This window comes from Passer domesticus, chromosome 3 (assembly GCF_036417665.1).
Source record: "Passer domesticus isolate bPasDom1 chromosome 3, bPasDom1.hap1, whole genome shotgun sequence".
NCBI lineage: Eukaryota > Metazoa > Chordata > Aves > Passeriformes > Passeridae > Passer > Passer domesticus.
In genome coordinates this window covers 100,745,933-100,767,169 of record NC_087476.1, presented here as the reverse complement: position 1 = coordinate 100,767,169, position 21,237 = coordinate 100,745,933, and the positions used below count along the sequence as shown (strand labels likewise).

Below are 21,237 nucleotides of genomic sequence, written 5' to 3'. Positions count from 1 at the left end.
CTGGCTGATCAGATCTTACAGGGCTGATGTTGCTCAGTCTTATCTGTATTACACCAATGTAGCCATGTCAGCTGCAAAGCCATTATCCTGGAGTGAGACAGAAGAGGGTCTGGTCCCAAATGTATTCTATCTGACAACACCCATCTCTCAAGTCCTCAGTGCCCTGGAATACAAGTGGAGAACCAACCACTTTAACTCAAATCTACTGAATTAAAGAGAATTGGCCCAACAGAGAAGTTGATGTTCCATCTCTGATGCCATTTCAGAAGCACTTTAGAGAAAAGAAAACAATGGTTTTCCATGATAGCTCTGTGGAATCACATTTCAGAGTTACATGAGTCTCTAGCCACACATTCCTTACTTCCCATAAGCACAGCATAGTATCAGAGCAAAAGGTTTTGTATGTTTATTTTTTGCACAGTAAGATATTTCTTCATATTTAAAGTCGCAAATACTTTTCTAAGAAGTCAAAGAACAGAATTCTACAAAAGGCACAAAAATATGGTGTTTCTAAATCTAATTTTAATTCTATGTCCCATTTGTGTAAAGCAATGTGAGAAGCAAATGTCTTAGTCAATGAGACAGTACATTGATTTGCGGTTTTTTTGAGTGATATCCCTTAGGAATTTAAATGGAAACTCCTAAAAATTGTTTTCCAATTCCTTTGCCATCTCCTCCTTCTGATCTCAATTAGAATGAGTTGCTTTTGATTTAGTACATTTCTTTTTCCTCTCTCTTTGCAACAGATGCTGAAAAATTAGCAAAATACAGGAGTATCACCCACAAGACTGAGTTTTTACACAAAAGTAAAGACCAAAACGTTTCTCAGATGAATGATTCAACCCAAGAAAACTCTGATCTGTTTATCACAGGCGTCTCTCCACAACACAGCACTGCTCACCCACTTCCAGAACAGAGGGACACAGAGTTCATCTAAGCACTGAGTATCCTCCTCCCACAGTTATACCTGTGCCAGCAAGATTCAGTGGCAGTTTCAGAAATTCTCGTCCTTACCTATATTGTATGTAGTTAAAGAAACCTTGTCCACAGATTATAAAATATCAAATACCTTATTCTATATCCTACTCTTTTATCCTAATATCATAAAGAAGGGACCTTTTAATTGCCCACATACACAATCATTTTATGATTTTTCCTAAGCTTTTGGCCTCAATACTTTTTCTAATAATTTCAAAAAAAACCCTCTACATTGCATAAAAAGTGTATTTCCTTTTACCTCCAAATTGGCTGTACTAGCTCTCTATGTTCTCAAACCATGAAATAAAGCAGGAGCTGACCATTTTTCTCCCTAGTTCTTTGCCATCTTGTTTATATCATAGGAAATAAAAGGACAATTTTGCCTCAATGTATCAGTTTGTCTTCCCCCTTCTCTATTCCCTCTCTACATCAGTTTTCTCACTGCTGAAACACCTCCTCTCAGTTTCTATTTTTTTCAATTAATGCAAGCAATCAGCACAGCTATTATTTAAGAAATGAAACTAGTCTCACATGGACAAAATCCTTAAGCTACAAACAGGGAAGGAAACCAAGACTACAAATCCTCACTAATTGTGATCTTCTGGCTTTTGCTAATTTGCAGGATTAACTCACTCCTATAATAGTCCAGATTTCTTCCTCACATCACAATTGAGTCACGGGGTTTTCATATTCACAGGATAAGCCTATTTAGCTCTTTTCAGTCCATGGGATACCCTTTACCTCTTTTTTCCCTTGGTCACCCCAGTATCATGAAGGGAGAAAGTAATGATTCTAAGGTCGTTAAGCCATGCATAAAAATGCCATAAGAGATCAAATCATATCAGAATAACACAAAAAAATAAACCTCACCTACAGTTCACACAGACTCCAGTTTCCCCCCTTGATGATATTAGAAAAGCATTATACGACTGGGCTGTTAGTTGAAGGGGTAGACAGAAGGAATAAAATACAAATAGTCAACTCCTGTAATATACAAATTGGATGATCAAACAATCATGGCAAAATGTCAACTGATGACATACGCTGACTTTAGTGGGGTCATATCTAATTATTAGTGACTTGGTTTTAAAAGGCTTTTAGCAAGAGGAAAACTACTTCAAAGATAACAACTAATGCATGGGGGAAGAGGGCAACAGAGATAATCAAGCAAGGATATAATTTCAGTGCCAACGAATTTGTTTGACAATCTGTTTCTTGGCCCAGTCAAACAATCTTTGTAAATAAAACTCTCACACATTCAGTGTATAGTCTGATTATGGAGCCACTTTGTTAAGAGTCCAGATCACAGAATGAAAAAAAAAAAAAAAATCAGTGCAAGAATTTGCACACATCTGCTCAGCACCATCATTCAGGAGCTCACAGTTATAGGAACAAAAAGGTTTTTACTACATTCAGGGAGCCATCATAGTCAAACATGGATCTCATACATATGGTGACTGAACTGCTTTTGAAATATAAGCCATCCAAGAAATTCTGGACCAAAGCCTAACTGCACAAAGGCAAAATACATCCAGCATTTGGTATCTCAGGGAATTGTGAGTGGTTGCAGGAGAACACAATACTAGAGCGGTCAGTATACAAATCTCTTTTTTTTTGTTGTTGCTAAGATGCTTTGGTAAAATAGGTCTGGCTCTAGGAAGCATGGAATAATTATGGAAGACACCTGTTAGTCTGCAAATGGAGCAAGTAACTTGATTTCTGTACCTTGCATTACATGCCTTAGAAGCTACTTAAATTACCCTGGCACCAATGTAGCAACCATTAACATTTTATCTTCATTCTGCTGAACACTGAGCAATAGAAGCAGCAGCAGACGGAAGAGAAATAAATTACAGAGCAAAGACTTGGAAAAAAAAGGTTGGCATAAAAATCCTGGATGGCAATACCTCCCACACAGGCATTGGTTCTCCATCTTGCACCCAAATCCAATCCTTACCAGTTTCTTTTTAAAAGCCTGAGCCTGAATGAATTGATGCGTTATATGACAGCCATGACCTAAGTAAACTCCAAACAAATCATTCAACACAGCAATGCTCCAGAACAAGCTGGTACATTCTCAGAGAACTGTTCTTCTAAACACACGTTACACATAAAGAGGTAACAAAAAGCACATACTGTAGGCTTTCATCAATTGTACACAAAAAAATCCTTTTACAATTCTGTATAGGCTTGAGATCATTATGCCTGGGGCCAAGAGGATCTCAGTAGTTTAAGATCTAATTTTCCAAACTTTTGGTCAAAAGAGTCTTTTTAAGTGCAGGGGAGAAATGAACACTTTTTCTGTGAATATGTTCTGTTCACAATTCCCCTACTCAAATCCTTACATGCACTGTGTTGTTGCTTACGAAAGACAAATTTCACAGCCTCAAGGTCAGGAGCAGGAGGTGCTCACCCACATCAGCCTCCACATTTTCTGTTACCCATCATTCCCTTTTATGGCCTAAATTGTTCCTGGAACTGTTGACTTTCTCCAGTTCTTGGGCTCATTCTGACCTTCCTGTCACTCAAATCTACCAAACACACTGTTCTAAATTTCCTTTTGTTTGCCTTTTGAAATTATCTACTTTAAGACATGAAAGATTCTCGTGCAGATCCAGGAGGATAACTAGAAGACCAAGGAAATGCCTACTGTTTTATGCTGTGGGACTACCACCATGATGCTGTTGGTTTAAAGGCACACAAACATGAGAGCCAAGCAGGTAATTTAATATTTTAGTAAAAACTGGAGGGCTTTGACTCTAGAAAAAAGTGTAACCAGCTTAATCTAGTCACTATTATCAACTCCTTTCCCTTTGAAAGCATACCCTGAATCAGTCTGAACTCCTAAGGACTCAAAGCTTTTTCTTTAATGTGATGTTTTTGTTTTAGCTACTTTACCAGCTTGTGATAATAAATTAATAAAAGTGTTATGCATTAAATTTAATATTGCATTCTCTATGAAAATGACAAGAAGCAATAATTTCATCAAGGAATTTGGACTTTTCATTCTTACATTAGCACCCCAGGCCCAGAGGGTTTTTTTTCTCTTTGGAAGTGTTCAATAATCACTGGTAACTAACAAAAGTGTACTTAAGACTGTGGTATCCTGTAATTCACACCAGCAGCTGCACAAACAATTACAGCCCTTCTCAGGTAAAACCTCAATAATTTAAAAGACTTTTCTCTGAGCAGGGAAGGACTGAAATCCCTTTAAAAGATAGGGAGATCCACAGAACTCTTTACAAGTGTCAAAGCAGTCTGATCCATGAGGCATACAAATGCTACCTATGACCAGCACAGAAAGCGAACTATTTTCAGACTGAATCAAATTCTAGCCAATTTTGGCTGGTATTTTTCTACATGTATTACAGAAAAGCCAGTTTTACCCTGAGCATTTCAGCATTCCTGTTTCCATAAAAGTGTTGTAATAGGCCACACTCTTTAAGACCAAACAATTCCATTTCTCTGCCTCTGATTCCCTGTTTTGCAAAAGGACCTACCAACAAAATTTGATTCAGCCCCCTTTGAGTCAGGCCTAGGGGACATCACAGATCTTTAGAACCAGATTTTTGTTTCTGTTTCAAGGAGTGCCTAAATATGGAATCATATAAAACAGGCACACTGGGGACTGATGGGGTCATCTGCACCATCTCCCCATCCCCAGGTAGGATCAGTTTTGCCTAAAAAATTGTTAGCAGCTATTCCTCTGATGTTCTTAGGAGACTCCATTCACTAGTTCCAATAATGCATCCATGAAATTACTAGAAAACTTTTTAGATCTGACATGCATTGCCAGTTAAATCTGGTACAGTTCCTTTTTTTTTTTTTTTTAGATTTTAAACAATATTAATATATTATATATGCAATAATAAAGCTGGTAATGTATAAATTCTGATTTGTTTTACTTACTTCTCATTGGAAAGTTCTCTTTCTACAAAATTAATTGAATAGTGGCATTTAACACTTGTCCTAAACTACAGCAGTTGAACTTTACAATATCACAACACTCCCTTTTATATTCATTTATTTTTATTGTTTTTCTACTGGAACTGAAAAAAAAAATAGTAATTGACTGCCCATAAAAAGGTTCTAATTTTAGGCAGTCTGGTAGGGAAGACGCTAATAAAGGAGAAACTTCCTGCAAGGTACAAATGCAGGAATCTTTTTGGTGCTTAAAATTGCAGTGAGCCAATTCTGAGCCACAGAACGTCACTTTCAAATTAATGTTTTCTCTTTTTTTCATGATACTTTAAGGAAGACATCACAATCAGTTTTCAAGGTACTCAACCATTTCTTTCAAGTTATCTGGACTGTCTAACAAAAGCTGATTTACAATGGGAGATGTCTACCACAGGTGCCATTAAGTCTACAGCCATGAGACTGACTTCTCCCTGGACATCTATTTAACAAGATTATGATGTGGAAGGGTACTGCTCTTCTCTGTGAGAAGTGCAAGGCTTTTTATCCCAATAAAGTATTTTCTACTCCTCTTAGCTTACACACAATGAAGGTTTCTCTAATCACTATTCTTAGGGGAAGGCAAGAAAACTTAATTAATATATAGACATTCACAAATAAGTAGGCTAGCACCACTTTTTTTCTTTAAATTCACCTCCAAGTCAAGAAGGGATCCAATTAAGATCAGACAACAGATTCATCTTCCTCATGCTCTTCCCCAGCAGTTTTGCAACTGTAAATGCATAACAAAAATGTTTTTATGTGGGACAGAGATCTAATATGTTTTGAAAACGTGAAGTAAGATTGGTTTCTGCACACAAAAGCAGAAAAAAAGAAAAGCTTGCATCTTACCAACATTTGAAATTACAAACAAATTAGTTTTCAAAGTTTTTCTTCTTACTCGACTAATTCCCACTCTAATACAGATACTATGTAAACAAACAATAAAATCCTTTTAGTGTGCTTAAGGAAAAAAGCTATCATTATTTTTTCTCAGCTGGAGAATTATGCATGGCAACTTGAGTACAGTGAGAATTTTAACATTTGAGAGTAGAATCTTAAAGGAAAAAATGAAACTTACAATCAACATATTCTAACACAGAGCAGCATTCCTAGGCTCATTTGGGATTTTTTTTGTTCATCATTTTTTATTTATTTTGCTGTTAGTAGGGGCTTTTGGTTGGTTTTGTGTTGGCTTTGCCAGTTTTTTTTTTGGCTGAGAGGTGTCTTGAGAGCAGGCAATCTTTTCTATTTCAAGGTTATTGAAAATCAAGGGGAGGGGAGAGCCCTGAATTTAACTAGACACAAACTACAGAATCAGCCTAGATAATTCTGAATATTAGATTTGTATTGGTGAATATTTTTTAAGAAAAAATTAATCATCAAGGAAATTCAAACATTATAAAAAGTAAACAAAACCCACATTTTCACAGAACATGAACCTAAAAGATTGTGAATACAGTAAAAATGGAACTAATTTTCCTCATACAAATAACAATTATTCAGATTTGTTAGGGTGCATTCTTTGTTTAGGTTTTTTTTTTTTCTTAGCTGAAGCATAGATTACATTTTTTTTCTTAGATCAAAACTATGATCACATACTGACCTACCCAAAAATGATTCAGGTTCAGTAGAGCATAAATCCACAAAAGCATAAAGTCACATATTTTCCAGATAAAATAACTGTACTTCATTTCTGGTTTTACCCAGTTTGCTTTGTTGCATGACAATATCTTAAGGCTTATGAATAACATCGGTTTTTTTCTGGCTATAATATCAGTTAGTCATACTAATAAAAGTTAAATATTAATTTAGGTATCTATCTCGCAATATGTTCATAATTTAGTAGAAAGACCAACCTCCAAAGTTATTTACGTGCCTAAGGAAGCTAACTGGGACATTTGTGAGAACATTTGAAGAACAGGTGTATGTCACAATCTGCAAGTGCTTGGGTACTCTGAAAATCCCACCAGCTGCAGTTAAGTATGTCAGAAAGCCCACCTCCTGTCACACAAAAAAGCTTCTTCTGTGTCCTCTGACGTGGATGGGTTCTACAGGTACTTACAGGTGTGGTGTACTAGAAAACAGCAGACCAAAGAGGAGGAAAAGAACATGCTGAAAAGTACATGAAAATCTCCCAGAACTGCTAGGATCTGGAGATTACTGGACCCATTGAACCCACTGGCATCAAGAACATAGGCAACTTAAAACGTGTCAAAGGAGGTAGTGCCTGCTGTGTTCCCAAATAATCACACACACAGAGGATAGAATAAAAGATCATCTGGATCCTTCCTGAATACCAGCTCAGAAAACACTGGTGCAATAGTGTCACTTTCCTCTTGGCAGTAACCAAGCGTGGCTGCTGCTCTGAGTATTTTGAGTGAAAGTGAGTGAGGACTGTGTGAGCAAATAATTGAAAATACTCTACGATTAGGTCTCTGCCATTAAAAACAACAGCTCAGTTCTGCTATCAGTAACAGCTGAATTCATAGAAGGTATTCTCATTAATACTGCTTTTGATCTGTGTCTCCCCCAACTCAATCCCTTATCAGGGAGACAGCACTCCTTGTTCTAGTGCTCATTTACACAGGCAACTCAACTTCTGCCCCACAGGAGAAAACAGTGTTAGTATATCCCTGCCAGATTCAGTGGGAAGGAAACAAGTATGTTCTGTTACTTGAGAATACTTACTTGGTAGGGGTAGAGAGTGACTCCATTCGTTCTTGACAAAGACCAGGTGCCATCAAGGTACTGGTGGGCCTGGATAGCCACAGAGTTGAGAACATTGCCATTGCTGGGGCTGGTGGCCATTTGAAAGCTGACCTTGGCTTGGTGTCCAGGAGAGCCATTTTTTTTCTCCACCCCATTTCCAATTCCTAGACTGTTGGGTTTTCCGCTGTGTTTGTTGGCAACAAAGCCTGTATAATTAGATGGAGCATAAGGAGCAGGCACGTAGGCCCAGTCCCTGGGCTGCAGGCTGCCCATGTGCCGGGGACTCACCAACGTGGGGACGTTGGAGAGAGGTGGGGGAGAGCCTGGTGAGGCATCATAATGTTCTGAGTTGGCAGCTTGCTCCAAGGTCAGCACCATCTGAATGGCCTCTTGCTTCAGCTGGTTCAGGTGTGTGGCACAAACGTCACATCTGTTGTCCTTCTCATTCCATGCCTTACGAATGGTATTGGGAACTTGGAGCTTCTCATGGATCACCGAGGAGAAACCTGGGTCCTAAAAATCAAACAGAGAAGGGTAAGGGGGGGACAGGAGAGAAATGTTTAACCACAGTCTCCACAGTGAAACATTATAACTGCATTTCAAAAGCAAATTTATGAGATAAGCTTAGAATGCAAACAAAGGCAATTAGATATAGTCAACATATGCCAGCAGCAGAGCTGAACAAAACTGAGAAACTAGATTGTGTTGGAAAGGAAAAATTTTTTTTACTGATAAGTGGCAAATATTATAAATCCACTGCAAGCTTCAATGCATGGCAGAGAAAAGGAATTAACCTGCTTCACACCACTGCACCTAATTTCTGGCTTGAATGAAATCTGCTCTTAGTTACATAGGTGAGATTAAGAGCAACTCCACTATAGCCAGCGGACTTGTTGCAAGGTTCACAAATCCATCTACTCATCAACCTCAGCTTTTGGTATTCAGAAAACCGAGGGAATACTCTGCAACAAAAATTTAACACTTCAAAGACAGAAAAAAAAAAGTACTACCACTCTCTCAAAAATCCTTTTCAGAATTCAAAACAGATGGATAGCTGATCAAGTCATTTACCAAGACTACACTTTCCAGCAAAAAAAAAAAAAAAAAGAAAAAAACAAATGAAAACAAACCACCTTTTTGTTAAAGGTTCTAGCACTATTATGGGTATCTGCTGATAACAAAAAAGTAAAAATCTTCTTTAAATAATACATGTATAAAGTTAATGATCTGTCTGAAAGCATAGTTCTGATGCAAAACCACATAATCAGGTTTAAAGCCTCTTGTGTCATATCCTTACCTCATGGGTAGATATTTGAACATCAGTGGTGCTGCCCACAGGCAACGTGCACCCTGCTCTGACTGCCATCACTGAAGTGCAAATTGTGAAGCCAAACAAGCAGGCTTGTCACCAAACTGGTCTGGTTCTTACAGTATCACACAGCTTTAGAAACAGCAATGATGTGTGCATTGCACAAAGTAAAAAGTGGCAGTTATTTGATAGAAATATTTATTGGAATTTTCACACCACATTTCCATGGTTTTACAGATGTCTGTCCTGCCCCTCCCTAATTTTTAGAGACTTACTGGTGGATTATTTTTTTTTATGAGTAGTCAAAAAGTTTTAAAATCGAGAGTATCAGAATCTTTTTCTCTTCATCTTTGTGGTTTTAACAGCTTTAGCAGCAAAATCAGAGTGCATGTCTGTGTGAGGGAAAAAAAACCCACAAATAAACAGCACTCTTATCAAGTAATTAAGTAATTTGATGAACCCCATGCATTGAGATAGACAAATTTCATGTCTTGATAGTTTGGCTGTGCTGGGAAAGTGGATAGGGGGTATAATATAGGTAGGGAGAGAACTCATTGGTAGAGGGTCATATTCATTATGATCTGTCTTTATTACAGACTCAAGCATTTTATTTTCACTGTTTAACTACCGTGAACAGCTCCTCAGCATGCAGTGATTAATTGATTCATAAATCACAGTGCCTTCTTATGCACAGCAGCAAAAGTGCAGTTCCAGCCACAGAAGCCCAGGAGAGTCATATAAGCTGATGGGAAACAACAGGAGGCTGAGGTCTGATCAAGCCTCAAGCTGGTCATTTCTATTCCAAACACAAAGGGGGTCAGAGCATCAAAGTGTGTCAGGAAGGCAGGAACTGGATTCTGCACCAACCCTTCCCCATTAACCTCTGGGAGAGGGACCAGTGGAAATCAGGGGGAAAAAACAGGATGCAAAGTATGTCAAATCACATTTTCCATCCCAGACCATAACTAGGTCAACAGATCACATCAGATATAGGCATCCACTCCATGATGCCAGGTGTGCCAGGAAATTATTCTCTATTTTCCCCATAACGAGCTAGACAAAGCTGCCTATATAGCTGAAGTGAGGTATGAGTCTTCTTTTCAGGCTGCTCCACATCAGTGCAGCAAAAATCCTTGCCAGCTGCTTCTTCAGCTAGCAAGTGCCACAGAGGTGGTTGCTGTTCTTTGAAAGTTAACTTCCCCAAAGCAACTGGGCTTGGACCCAGGTAATTATATACAACATTCAGATCCAGCAGCAGTTGGAACATGGAAATTTCTGAATATTATGATAAATATTCCAAGGAAATAAAGCCTTCTTTAACGTAAGCAAATGTCAGCATGATATAAATATTCAAGTAGCACACCAACTTTAAAGAGTGCTGGACAGCAGTGAATTCAGCTTCATCTCAGTGTTAAAACAAACATCGGATCGTTCTGTGATACAACAATAAACACAGAGAAAGAGGGAGGGAGAGAAGAAGGCAGACTGCTCCTCCTCAGGAGCAGAAACAAGAAACAGGCACAACCTGAACTGATTACTCCCAAGACTGGCCCTACTAATCTATCATAATCTACTAGATGGATAGCTCAATACTGGATCCAAACCTGGGATATGAAACAGAAAAGTCTATGGGACAGCAAATAAATTTGGATAAACTCAGCTTCCAGAAGGACATTAGTCACAGTTTGTTCTCAAAACAAAACTGATAGAGACTAGAGAGTTTACTTCCTTATTCTGCACTAGGCAGCTCTACTATAATTTCACAGAAGTGGCTGACAGCCTTACAACATATCTAGCAGGGAAGAGGCCAAAGCCGAACAATCCCTATAGCCTTGCTCAAAGAGCACATACACTACACTTGCTGTTTCAGTATTTCATCTGCAAACTATCATCTGCACACATTCCCCCAGGAATGCTTATTAGTTTAATAACCAATATCTCATCCCATACAAAGGTGATGGGCAAGCCTCGCTGGATAAATGCTTTGAGCCAGCTGCACAGAGCAGCAGAAGCTGAAAAAGGTTATTCAGGTCTCTAGCAAAACCTGTGAGGTCTAAGAAACTCCACACTCCCTGGCACAGGAGCAGATTTGCTCATGAAATCTGAGGTTGACACTGAAAATACCATTTATATTTTGGCAGTCATTTCCAGTCCTGACAGAACAAAGCATAGTGACACTGAAAACTGAAACAGAGCTTTAAAAATCACAAGAGAGTTTGCTTTGAGTTCAGGGCAAAGGTTCATCGTGATGGTTTCTCTTCTGGATGCAATGGTTCACCCAACTTTAGTATAAACAGCATTACTGTAAACTTCTATTCCTATAATAAACAAATGAAGCCATGTAAGAGGTCTGAAAGCTTCAGGAGATCAACCACAACACAGACCATTGCATAAATGCACGAGGCAAGCAGCAAACTAAACAGAGTGCACACTGAGCTATTCTGCAAGACGTCTTTCACGTTACCTTTGAGTCCTCAAGGTCAAGTAAACACCCAGATAGTAATTAATCTCTCATCTTTGTTCCTGAAGTAAAAAAAAAAGAGGATGATGGAAGCAAATTCTGTGTGTTAGAGACCTATCATAGGTAAGCTGAGGAATTCTTGTTTTACCCAGTGAAAATATATTCAAAGAATGGGCGCTCGTTAAGAAACACTAAAGTACACAAGCAACTCTGTGAGGGTAAATGCAGTCCTGACATCATGGGGGAAAAGGAACTGCATAATTACTGTAAGACAAGGTAATGCAAAAGCATTCTCCACCTCTTTCATACCCCTTCATAAATCTGCATCTTGCTGTATAGTGTTCACAGTGTTCTAACTCCATCACTAGGAAAGCAGATGACAAAGAGAATAAATCCTTTCCTTCCTGCCATCCAGCTTAGAACCCATCCTCCTCAAGAGAGAAAGCAAACAACCACTTCCAGCATGAAGCACCCTCTGTTTCACACAAACATTTACACAAAGCTCACAAGGGAGACATAACGAAAGCAGGATGAGCTCAGCTTGAGGACACAGAGACAGACAAGAAATAAAATGAACAATCTGCACTTTTACATTTTACAAGGAACCTAGTTGATCATAGATTCATATACAAATACCTCATACACATCCTACTCTCCTGCAAGCATACAGCAGGCAGATACTAATATGGGTCATACTCACTAAGATTTCATACATAACTGTGTTTTATTTGGTCAATGACAGCCTATGCAAGTTAGACATGATAGCCTTACGTCTTTACCTCAGAGAAAAATCAAATACACAATGGATCTCAAGACCTTCTTGTACAAATTGTGTTCTTCAACACCAATATTACTCATTGCTCTTCACAGAAAGACAAAGCAGTCAATACTAACTAAATCACAGAGGCCAGCTTCCGCTTGAAGATGCTCACAGAAGACTCATGGAGTTCCTTTGTTTCTGAGAGGGTTCATGCAGAAATGACTGCTGGTGTGTAATCCATCACACAAGGTAAGGGGAGAGGTAGAGGAAAGCAATGATCAAAGTTCTTCCCAGGAAGGAGTGCGTTTTCCATATTCTCCCACTCCACAGGCAGGGTGTAGAAGAACTAATTAAGAAACGTCAGTAGGAGAGAAGCTTTACCCTGATAAAAAACCCCATGTTATTCCATGACTGTGCAAACATCTCTGTTCTAAACACAATCCTGTTAGTCACCAGGTTCTATTTAGAAAAAAAAAATGAGGAGGGGGGGAAAGATAAAAGGAAAAAATAAAAAAATCTCCTCCATTCTCCTTTCTCTCTTGAGGGTGTACTTTCCAGCTCAATAAAGAAATGATAGTTGTAATTTACTTTTCAGAGGCACTTAGACTATTTTCCAAGTGACTCTGCATCCTAACTTAAACATATCCTATCGTCTTCTAGGCTACATTTTAGAGATTTTCTGTTTGCAGCATTCCAGAGCCCAAACAGTTGAAAAAAAAAACAGCTCCTCATGGTTACAATGGCACCACTTCTGTTAAAGCAAAAGTCCAAATATACTGTAGTCACTGGAAGGTTTTCTTCAAATAAGCGTGACAGCATATAAACTATGACTCTAAATTAGCAGCACTGCACCATCAAACTGAGCTGGGAGCCCTTGGATAAAAATCAGTTCACTTCATTCAGTAAAGATTGAATCATCTGAATTTCTTCAGTTGGCAGGATTTCCGCTAGCACAAGTGGTCTTCTGGTAAGTAGAGGCTGTGTGTGCTTGTACATGGGCAAGACCAAGGGAGCAGTAAGGTGACCTCCCTTGTTCTTTGCTCTGTACACAACAACTGACACCTTCTCTGGGCAAGATCATACTCCTTACCCTCCCTGCCACAGAAGTCACCCCTCACACCAAACATGGCACCTTCAAATAAGCCATCCATTATCAATCCCAGCTGAGCAAATGAAACTATCTCCTCTACTAGAAAAGAACATATTTCACTCTCTTCCTTCTGAAACTCTCTCCTTTGCCTAGCAGCAACATTCCCCACTGTTACTCCATGTTGAGGACAGTAGAGAGAGTAGTCATAAGGGAAGCATAGCACAATAAAAAAAAGCCTTTTTACATTAGCCTGTTTCCAGAAAGCCCTTGTAAAAGCACTCTCTTACCAACTGCAGTAAAAACTTCAGCAGTATTATTATGCCTCACCTCTTCAACTACTGCCATTCTTGTCTGTCAAACTTGAACATTCTGCTGCTGACTTGAGCCTTTCATTTCAAAAAGCAATAAGAGTACACCCTGTCCTACAGTCAGTATCTCCAAAACACATCTGGGAGACCAGTTCTTTCCAGAAAGAGGGGGAGCTCAAAAATGAAGTCTTAATCCTGTCTGGTGCAACCCTCACAGCATTTGTATTTCAAGGTGTTTTTCTGGAGTTGGAACATACAACTGACATTTGGACTTCTATAATTTAACACTTGTCAGTATTAACCAGCCACTCTGCAGCCAGAAAAATGTGTTCCTTTGGTTTAGGCTGTTTTCTTATCTGAAAGAGACAGAAAGTCTGAGCAGGGCTCACCTTACAAACTCACAGCAGCAGGAAGCAGAAGACAGAAAACCCTGGGAAAATAGGAGGATTAAAAATGGGACAGAAAAAGAAGGAGAAAAAAAAAAAACAAAATGCGTTTTCTAATTGCTCCGTGGGCTGGCTCATGGCTCTGCTGATGGATCAGCACTGACGGACTTACAGCTGTACACATCTGGCACACAGGTGTTTGTGTTAGCATTCGATAGCTAGGCAGCAGCCAGATTTTTAATTGAGTTTGGAAAAAGAGATGAAACAGCAGCAGGAAAATCTAAATACACATTCAGTGGTGCAAATCCAAGTCTTGACCAAAGAGCTCTGCTATGCAGTTGTCTACAGCTCTGTTCAGTCTCTGGCCACACCATAACAGGGTCTCCTGGAGGGAAGATTCTTCTCCAATTATGTGGCAGAAAAACTCAGCTGTTGCTGAAAGGGCAGTATTTGTCAGCACCCTTTTGACAGAACAAAGAATAGAAAACAAACTCAGAATTGCAGAAACCTCAACCCCTATGCTAGAAAAAGCAGCATCTCTATTCTCCGTTCTTTGCATTCTACTTTCCTGACTGGATATGGAAAGATTGCATTTGCTTTCTTAGCCACCAGAGCACACTATGAGCTTGTGTTCAACTGATTGTTCACCTTGATCCCCTGGTATTTTATGCATCATTGCTATAAGCAATTTAGTGTCATGCATGGAGCCTAGATGTATTTCAGAAGCATTTTTGCTCAGGTTTCCAGTCACCTCTCAGAAGACAGTGGCTATTGCTGCCTCTTCACATAACTGATGTCCAGCCACAAATGTGACCCAGCTATTGTCAGGACTAGATGCTTTCATGAGCTTACAAACTGTCAGCCTTATTAACCAAATGTTACTCTCACTCCTCACCATAGTGGCAGATATTATACCTTTTTGCCAAAAAATCCCTCTGATGCCATTCACAAAGACACTTTCTGTGCGGTTGATATCCTTTTGCCCACCCTTTCAAGCGCATCTGGGATAAGCATAAAGCATGACTGACCCAGGATTACATGGGCCAGCCAAGCTAAAACATTGGAATAACATTAGTTTTTCTTTGACCCTTTCAAACCTCCCCATTAATAGAAGCCTTGATGAACATCTAATCAATAGATCACTTAAACTGCTTTGAGTAACCAGGCTACAGTAGCAATTCTTGTTCTGACAAACACCCAAATTTTCAAAGTTTAGCTTGCTTTTCCTGAGAGGAAAGCATTAGAGTTCTTTAACAAATGCCAGCACTGAGCCACTATTGACACAGTAACAAGTGACTTCTTGAAAATCTGTCATACCTGAAGTGGGGTAACTAAATGAGAAGGTCAGGACAGTATTTGTGACCCCTATATGCTTACTCTTCCCCTGATTTAAAAGAGGTTTTGTGGCAAGCTAAAACCACTTGTAACTGCTTTTAAAACAAAAGAACATTTCATTTTTAGCAAACAAGCATTAGAAATATTATTGTGGGGTTTATTTAATGATTTAGTAATCTCAAAAGAACTATTCAATATGTAAAATTTTGTAAACCAACCTGTTCAGCTTCAGCACATCTACAATTGACAGGCTCAGAGAACCAAAAACTTTTGCTCCTCCTCAGCTAACTTTTCTATCCTGCTTTTTTAAACCATTTATGCAGCTCATTTGTATGCTTTTCTTGCCTCCCTGAGGAGCATTATTATCTTTAAATTGCATGCAAGACCACTGTTCTCGAAGGGAAGAAATAACCAAAAAAAGGGAAAAAGTCAATAGATTGATACAGTTGTTGATGGCTTACACAAAGGGTAAAGAACTCTGCCTTTGCAAAACTTCCTTTTCATTTTGGATTATTGTGTTCTTCTGTTTTAATTCACCTGACTTTTGGAAAGAATATCACCACTTCGTCCACTTCACACTGAGGTTCCAATGAGGTGCAGCAAAGCTGCCTTTCATTCATCTTGAATATGCTCTCCTCAAGAAACATTCATTCAAGTTCACTTTTCCAGTTTCTTTTCAGCTGCTATCAGATTTCTGCCCATCTCCGCTTGACTGGAGAGGAGTTGGGAGTGTCAAGGATATGGAATGATTAGAATTAGAGCACTGCCAAGTCTTAGTACAGAACTAATCACAGACTAAAACCTGAAGAGTTGCATTTGAAATTCACACTTTTAAAGTGATCATCTTTCATGTCCTTGAACATGAAAATGCCAAGCAACCCATGAAATCTTAATCTTAGCAAGTAGAAGTAAATTTCTGCCCACTTTATTCAAATCAGATGGAGCTTATCTGCATGCCACCTAGGAAACAAGAAAATAAATATTGTTCCTGACCACTGGGAAAGGAGATCACAAAGACAACTTCACAGTAATGATGAAGCCTCTCCCATGCACATTCACAGACAGAAGCACATGAAAAACAAATGTATTTGCCTCTTCTCTGTTTCAAGTTCAGATTGCTAGGAATATGTGATTTGGAAACAGGAATGAGTCTCCTCTCCGCACTGGTTCTCAAATCCTTGTACATGCAAACCATTCCAAGCTGCACGCAAGCCTGCTCCTACCACTCAGTGGCAGTCACATCTCACACTAGTATTGTTGACTGGAGACTTCCATCAGCTTTTTCTCTCAACTAAACATGCAACTCTATATGCCCAGAGCTGTTACACGCCTTCTTTAGAAGTTACTTCCTTCAAGGGAACACACCCAGGATCAAGCAAGTAGGCATTGAGAAAGCTGGAGGGTTAGTTAAAAGATCTTGAGATGCTCAGAACTGTCCTAAGACGACTGTACAATCCTTTAGACTACAGAAGAAAAAGACAAAATACCTACTTGAAGCTGACGGTGAGACTGGAAGGGGATGAAGGAGGGAAAGAGAAGAAATCGAGGCAATGACCTTTGAAAGAATTTTTTTCTCCTAATTTCTGACACAAGCAATTTGCAGGGCAATTGATGGGGTAAAAAATCGCTGACCTAGAAGGAAGATCAGAAATTTCCTATCAATGAGTTCTATGTCACCCTGCTTTCCCAAAAGACTTTAAGCTATTTTGCTATGTATTTTGGATGGACAGAAGTTGCATAAGAGCATCCTGTAAGCAACACTGAGGTTTGACACCACCTGTCTGAAACATCCTCCCTGACACATACCAGGCCTGCAGTGGGCTGCTGCTTTAAATAGTGGCCACATACCAGGTATTGACAGGCACTTGCACCACAGGCAGCCACAGTCCCCTGCTGTCTAGCCATACAGGTTCTCACAGTCTCACTGCCATCTGGTAAATCTTTCCCCTTCAACAACATTTGGCCTGGTATCATTATCACCTCTTTCTCGCCCCAAGCCCTTCACCCACAGAAGGGCTGTCCTGCTTCCTTCTGCATCAGGACTTTGGAAACTCTCATGGTGTCCAAGATCAAACTACCCTTCAGTGACTCAGCCTGTTGGAAATCCCCTTTTTACCTCAGAGAGGGAAAAGCACCACCATCCTGTTCCTTTCCTGCCAGCAAAACAATGGCCATGCTCCCTTCCTGGTTTGCACAGCCTTTTGGAGTCCAGCCTCAGGCTCATCAGGTGCACAACTCCCAAACTCTGAAGGTACCTTCCAACCCTTCTCCTGCCCCTCTGCCATGATACCCCACCTCACCCTGCACACAAATCCCAGCTCAGGTTAACTGACACCATACTTACCTCTTTGGCTGTGCATAATATTATTTGTTATTCTTTATTAGTGCTTGGGTTTGTTTTTATTAATGCTGTGAACTCAGAAAAGAAAAATCCCAGTGTGCAACCCAGTGAAATTTAATTCTAACAGTTTTACACTATCTCAGTGTGAGTTATGTTTGCTTGTGAAAGCTCCTCAGCTTTGATGTAATACTAGACAGTAACCAGATATAATTTTATATTTATAGCTGTTTCATTAGCACAGTTATATTAAGAGCTTGTTAGTGATCTAGTTATCAAATTGTTTGATTATGGTTTTGCTTAATTTCTTTTGTGCACATGAAATCACTTATAACTACTGTCTGTGATCCCTGGAACACCTAAAATGAGGTGTAACATCAAAAACTTCTCTTCAGAAGTGAAATTTGTATATGCATGTACACTTCTTTTATCACTTTTGATCTCATCATATTTGACAGATTTCTCATATACAACAGTTTAGATATATTGATACCATTTTTATGCTTGCATAAAATATTACAGACATATGAAAACAAAAAATGCACCAGAAAAGTTAAAATCTGCCTTTGAGGGTGTCACGTTCCCATAACTTCCATGCAGCCAAATCTAAAAGCATTGGAGCAGCCATGAAAGAACATTTATTCCACCTAGGACACAGGGCAAGAGGCAGGAGCACACCTCAGCTTTTCAGCTGGGAATAATTTCATGAGCAAAATTGTTTTCAGATTTCCATTCCAGTTGCAAGATCAGCTTATCCTCTATTAGCACAGTATAAATATTTGTAATATGCAAAGGGGAAGAAAGAGAAAAAAACAACATCCTGAAGAAACTCATGAAAGTAACAGGACTCTGAACTACTTTCAGAGCAAACTGAGTAACTCTGTCATGACTCCCTTACAACAGCACAAGGACAAACTGCTGTGCACAGGACATCTTTTCTCCAGGCAAAGCTCTTTTCTCCAGCCTTGGGGTAGTTGCACTGTTCAGCCATGCCAACACACATGGCAGAAAGTGTGTTATGACACACAGCTTGTTTTTCTTAAGTCTGCTGCAAACATACCTGCTAAATTTCATTACACTATGTCAGTGTGTGACTTTCTACCCAAACTATAAACGCGTGTGTATACTGCAGCATATGCTTCAGCTCCAATTCAGCAGACTCTGCCTGCATCTGCTGAGGCAGGAATTGCACGGGTTTTGGTATTTTGTGCCAGGAGTAGGTGATAGAGTCTGGCTTTGAGGGGCTGGTGAGTGCAGGAGGATGTGTGGAGAAGACAAGAAGCTGTGGTCAGGATGGAAGCTGTCGGGCTGCTGAGTGTGGCTTTACATGACAAGAAGAGAGCTCCAACTCCACTCACCATGGCTTCTGCAGAACCTGCATTTGGCTGCTTCTGTGCCAAGTGATCCAGAAGGCACCTTCTACACCAGCACTGACTCAAGCTGACGCAGCTGTGTGATTTAAGGTTGCCCTGAGGGAAGGTACCAGCTTGGGTCCAGAGGCTGCTGAGCCCATCTTGGCTGCCAGGCATCTGGGGATGTGGGTATAGAAGAAGTCTTCATGACTCTGAATCTAGCTGAAGTAGGAATAGGGTACAATATGATCCTGTGGGGGACAGACAACTACCTAAGACCACTGCTGCTTCTGAACACTCACAGCCAGAAACAAGCAACGTGGTCTAACATTTACCACTGTAAAACTTCTCCAAGCTGGTAAATGCTCTATTTCAATATATATCTTTACAGACAGATTAGGAGAGCTTTGGAGTACAGTACTAATAACCTCCTGTTGTTGTCACCTATTAAAAAAGAATAACACAAACTCAAAAAGTCGGCATTGTTTCAGTGCAGAACTACTGGGTTTGTTCGAAGTTACTCACACTGTGAAACCCCAGGCTGCCACAGCCTGTATCCCATCCTCTGCACCCTCACAAAGTCCCAAGCAATTCAAATGGTGAGGGATGCAGCAGGGCTCAGCTGGAAAGAGTTCTCACCAAGATCTCAATGAAAGCATTCACAGCTGAAGGAGGCCAAGCACTCCCCTCCCCACATCCATTCACGGTGAACAGAAGCTTCAAGCCCTTGCTGAGGGACCACAGGGGACAGGCACATAATGAGCCCTCCCTGCCAAACAGCTCAGTGTTGCTGGCCCCCCACGACACCAATCTACAAGTGCGGGCTAAAAACATGTCCAACCCATTCCCACCACAGCTCGTGTTCTGTCCTGATTAAGCTGGCTGCTGACAAGCCCAAGAGGGGATCAGCCTCTTGACTTGTGTGGTCTGATGAAGGCTAAGATTACAAATCTTTTCCCAAATAGTCCCCAAGCGAGCCACACACACAAAAAAAAAAAAAAAAAAAAAAAAAAAAAAAAAAAAAAAAAAGGAGGAGAAAATAGTTCCAGTAGAGGCTGGTAACATTAGCCAGCCTTAAACAAAAATACAATGTACCTCAAGTTACAGTTTCAGATGAAAAGCTCTCTAACCAGTGAGGGGCAGTATGGATTTCCAACTTTTGTAAAGATTAAAAGACACTGATCATGACTTCAGACTAATACAGGACTTCTTGTGCACCCAGTGTATTATCAATAGGGAAATGGGAATTATATCTGAATAAAGCAAGCTAATAGTTCTAGAAACAATCACTGCCACTATGACACTGCCCTTCCCTCTACCCCAAGGGCGCCTCCCACAATTAATCTGCAGAGTAACTCTCTAAATCAAGCTCCAGGTTTCCCCACTACTAATTCAGGTCTTAGATTCAGAAATCAAACCAAATTAAAGAAAATCTAGACAAACCTTCTTAAATAAAAATAATTTACAATCAGCAGAGTAACCCAATGGCCTCTTAAAGTACTTTCTACGAATTTCAGCAACTGCTGATTAAGTAAACACATTTTAAAATCTACATACATGCATAATTCATGCAACCTGAAAACACAAACCTTATTTTTGTTATTTATTGACAAATCGACGTCTGGATTTAGATTTTTTTAAAAAGAACTAAACAAACAAACAAAGGCAATAGAGTTAACATAATCTGAGAAAGATGCTTCAAGGAAAACAGTGAAAGGAAGGGGGGAAAAAAGGAGTTGTTATTTTACTGGCTTAAATTTATTTTTGTCTGAATAGCTGAAAGCTACAGAAAGAAAACAATTATGAGAAAACTCTCCTACCACTGCCTTACCTTATTTTCCTTAGTTTCATTTACAGAGCTTGGTTCTCATTTTACTACTAGTGTCTATTTACCTCTTATATAAAACTTTACTCCTCCTGATCCTGGCAGACCCAGACAGTTCCCATCATAGATGGGAAGGATATGAGGCACAAGCTAAGGAGCATAATGAATTAGCTAAGGAGCATAATTTGAATTAGCATCAAATCTCACTATTTCTATTTCTAGTGGTGGAGCAGAAGAGCTGCACTGAGATGGAGATAAGATTGAGAGTCAGAGGGCTGAAGGAGCCTGAGCAGGTCAGCAGTGATTAAAGGTGCCACTGTGGTTTTAGGCCAGATTCCCAAAGCCATTTTGCAGGCAGCTCCCACAGCAGTGTCTGCATCCCAGACCTTGGTGCCTACAGCCCTCAGATAAACCACGAGGAGAAAC

The 21,237-nt window shown here is 39.8% G+C and overlaps 1 protein-coding gene across 2 annotated transcripts in view; it reads right to left on the bottom strand.

Moving 5' to 3' along the window:
• KIF26B (kinesin family member 26B) overlaps nucleotides 1–21,237 on the bottom strand; it is a 276,066-nt gene that overhangs the window by 181,511 nt on the left and 73,318 nt on the right. For both annotated transcript variants that reach the window (XM_064414702.1, XM_064414701.1), the window contains exon 3: nucleotides 7,627–8,160. In XM_064414702.1, coding sequence (XP_064270772.1) covers nucleotides 7,627–8,160 — 534 coding nt within the window. The remainder of the gene's footprint in view (nucleotides 1–7,626; nucleotides 8,161–21,237) is intronic.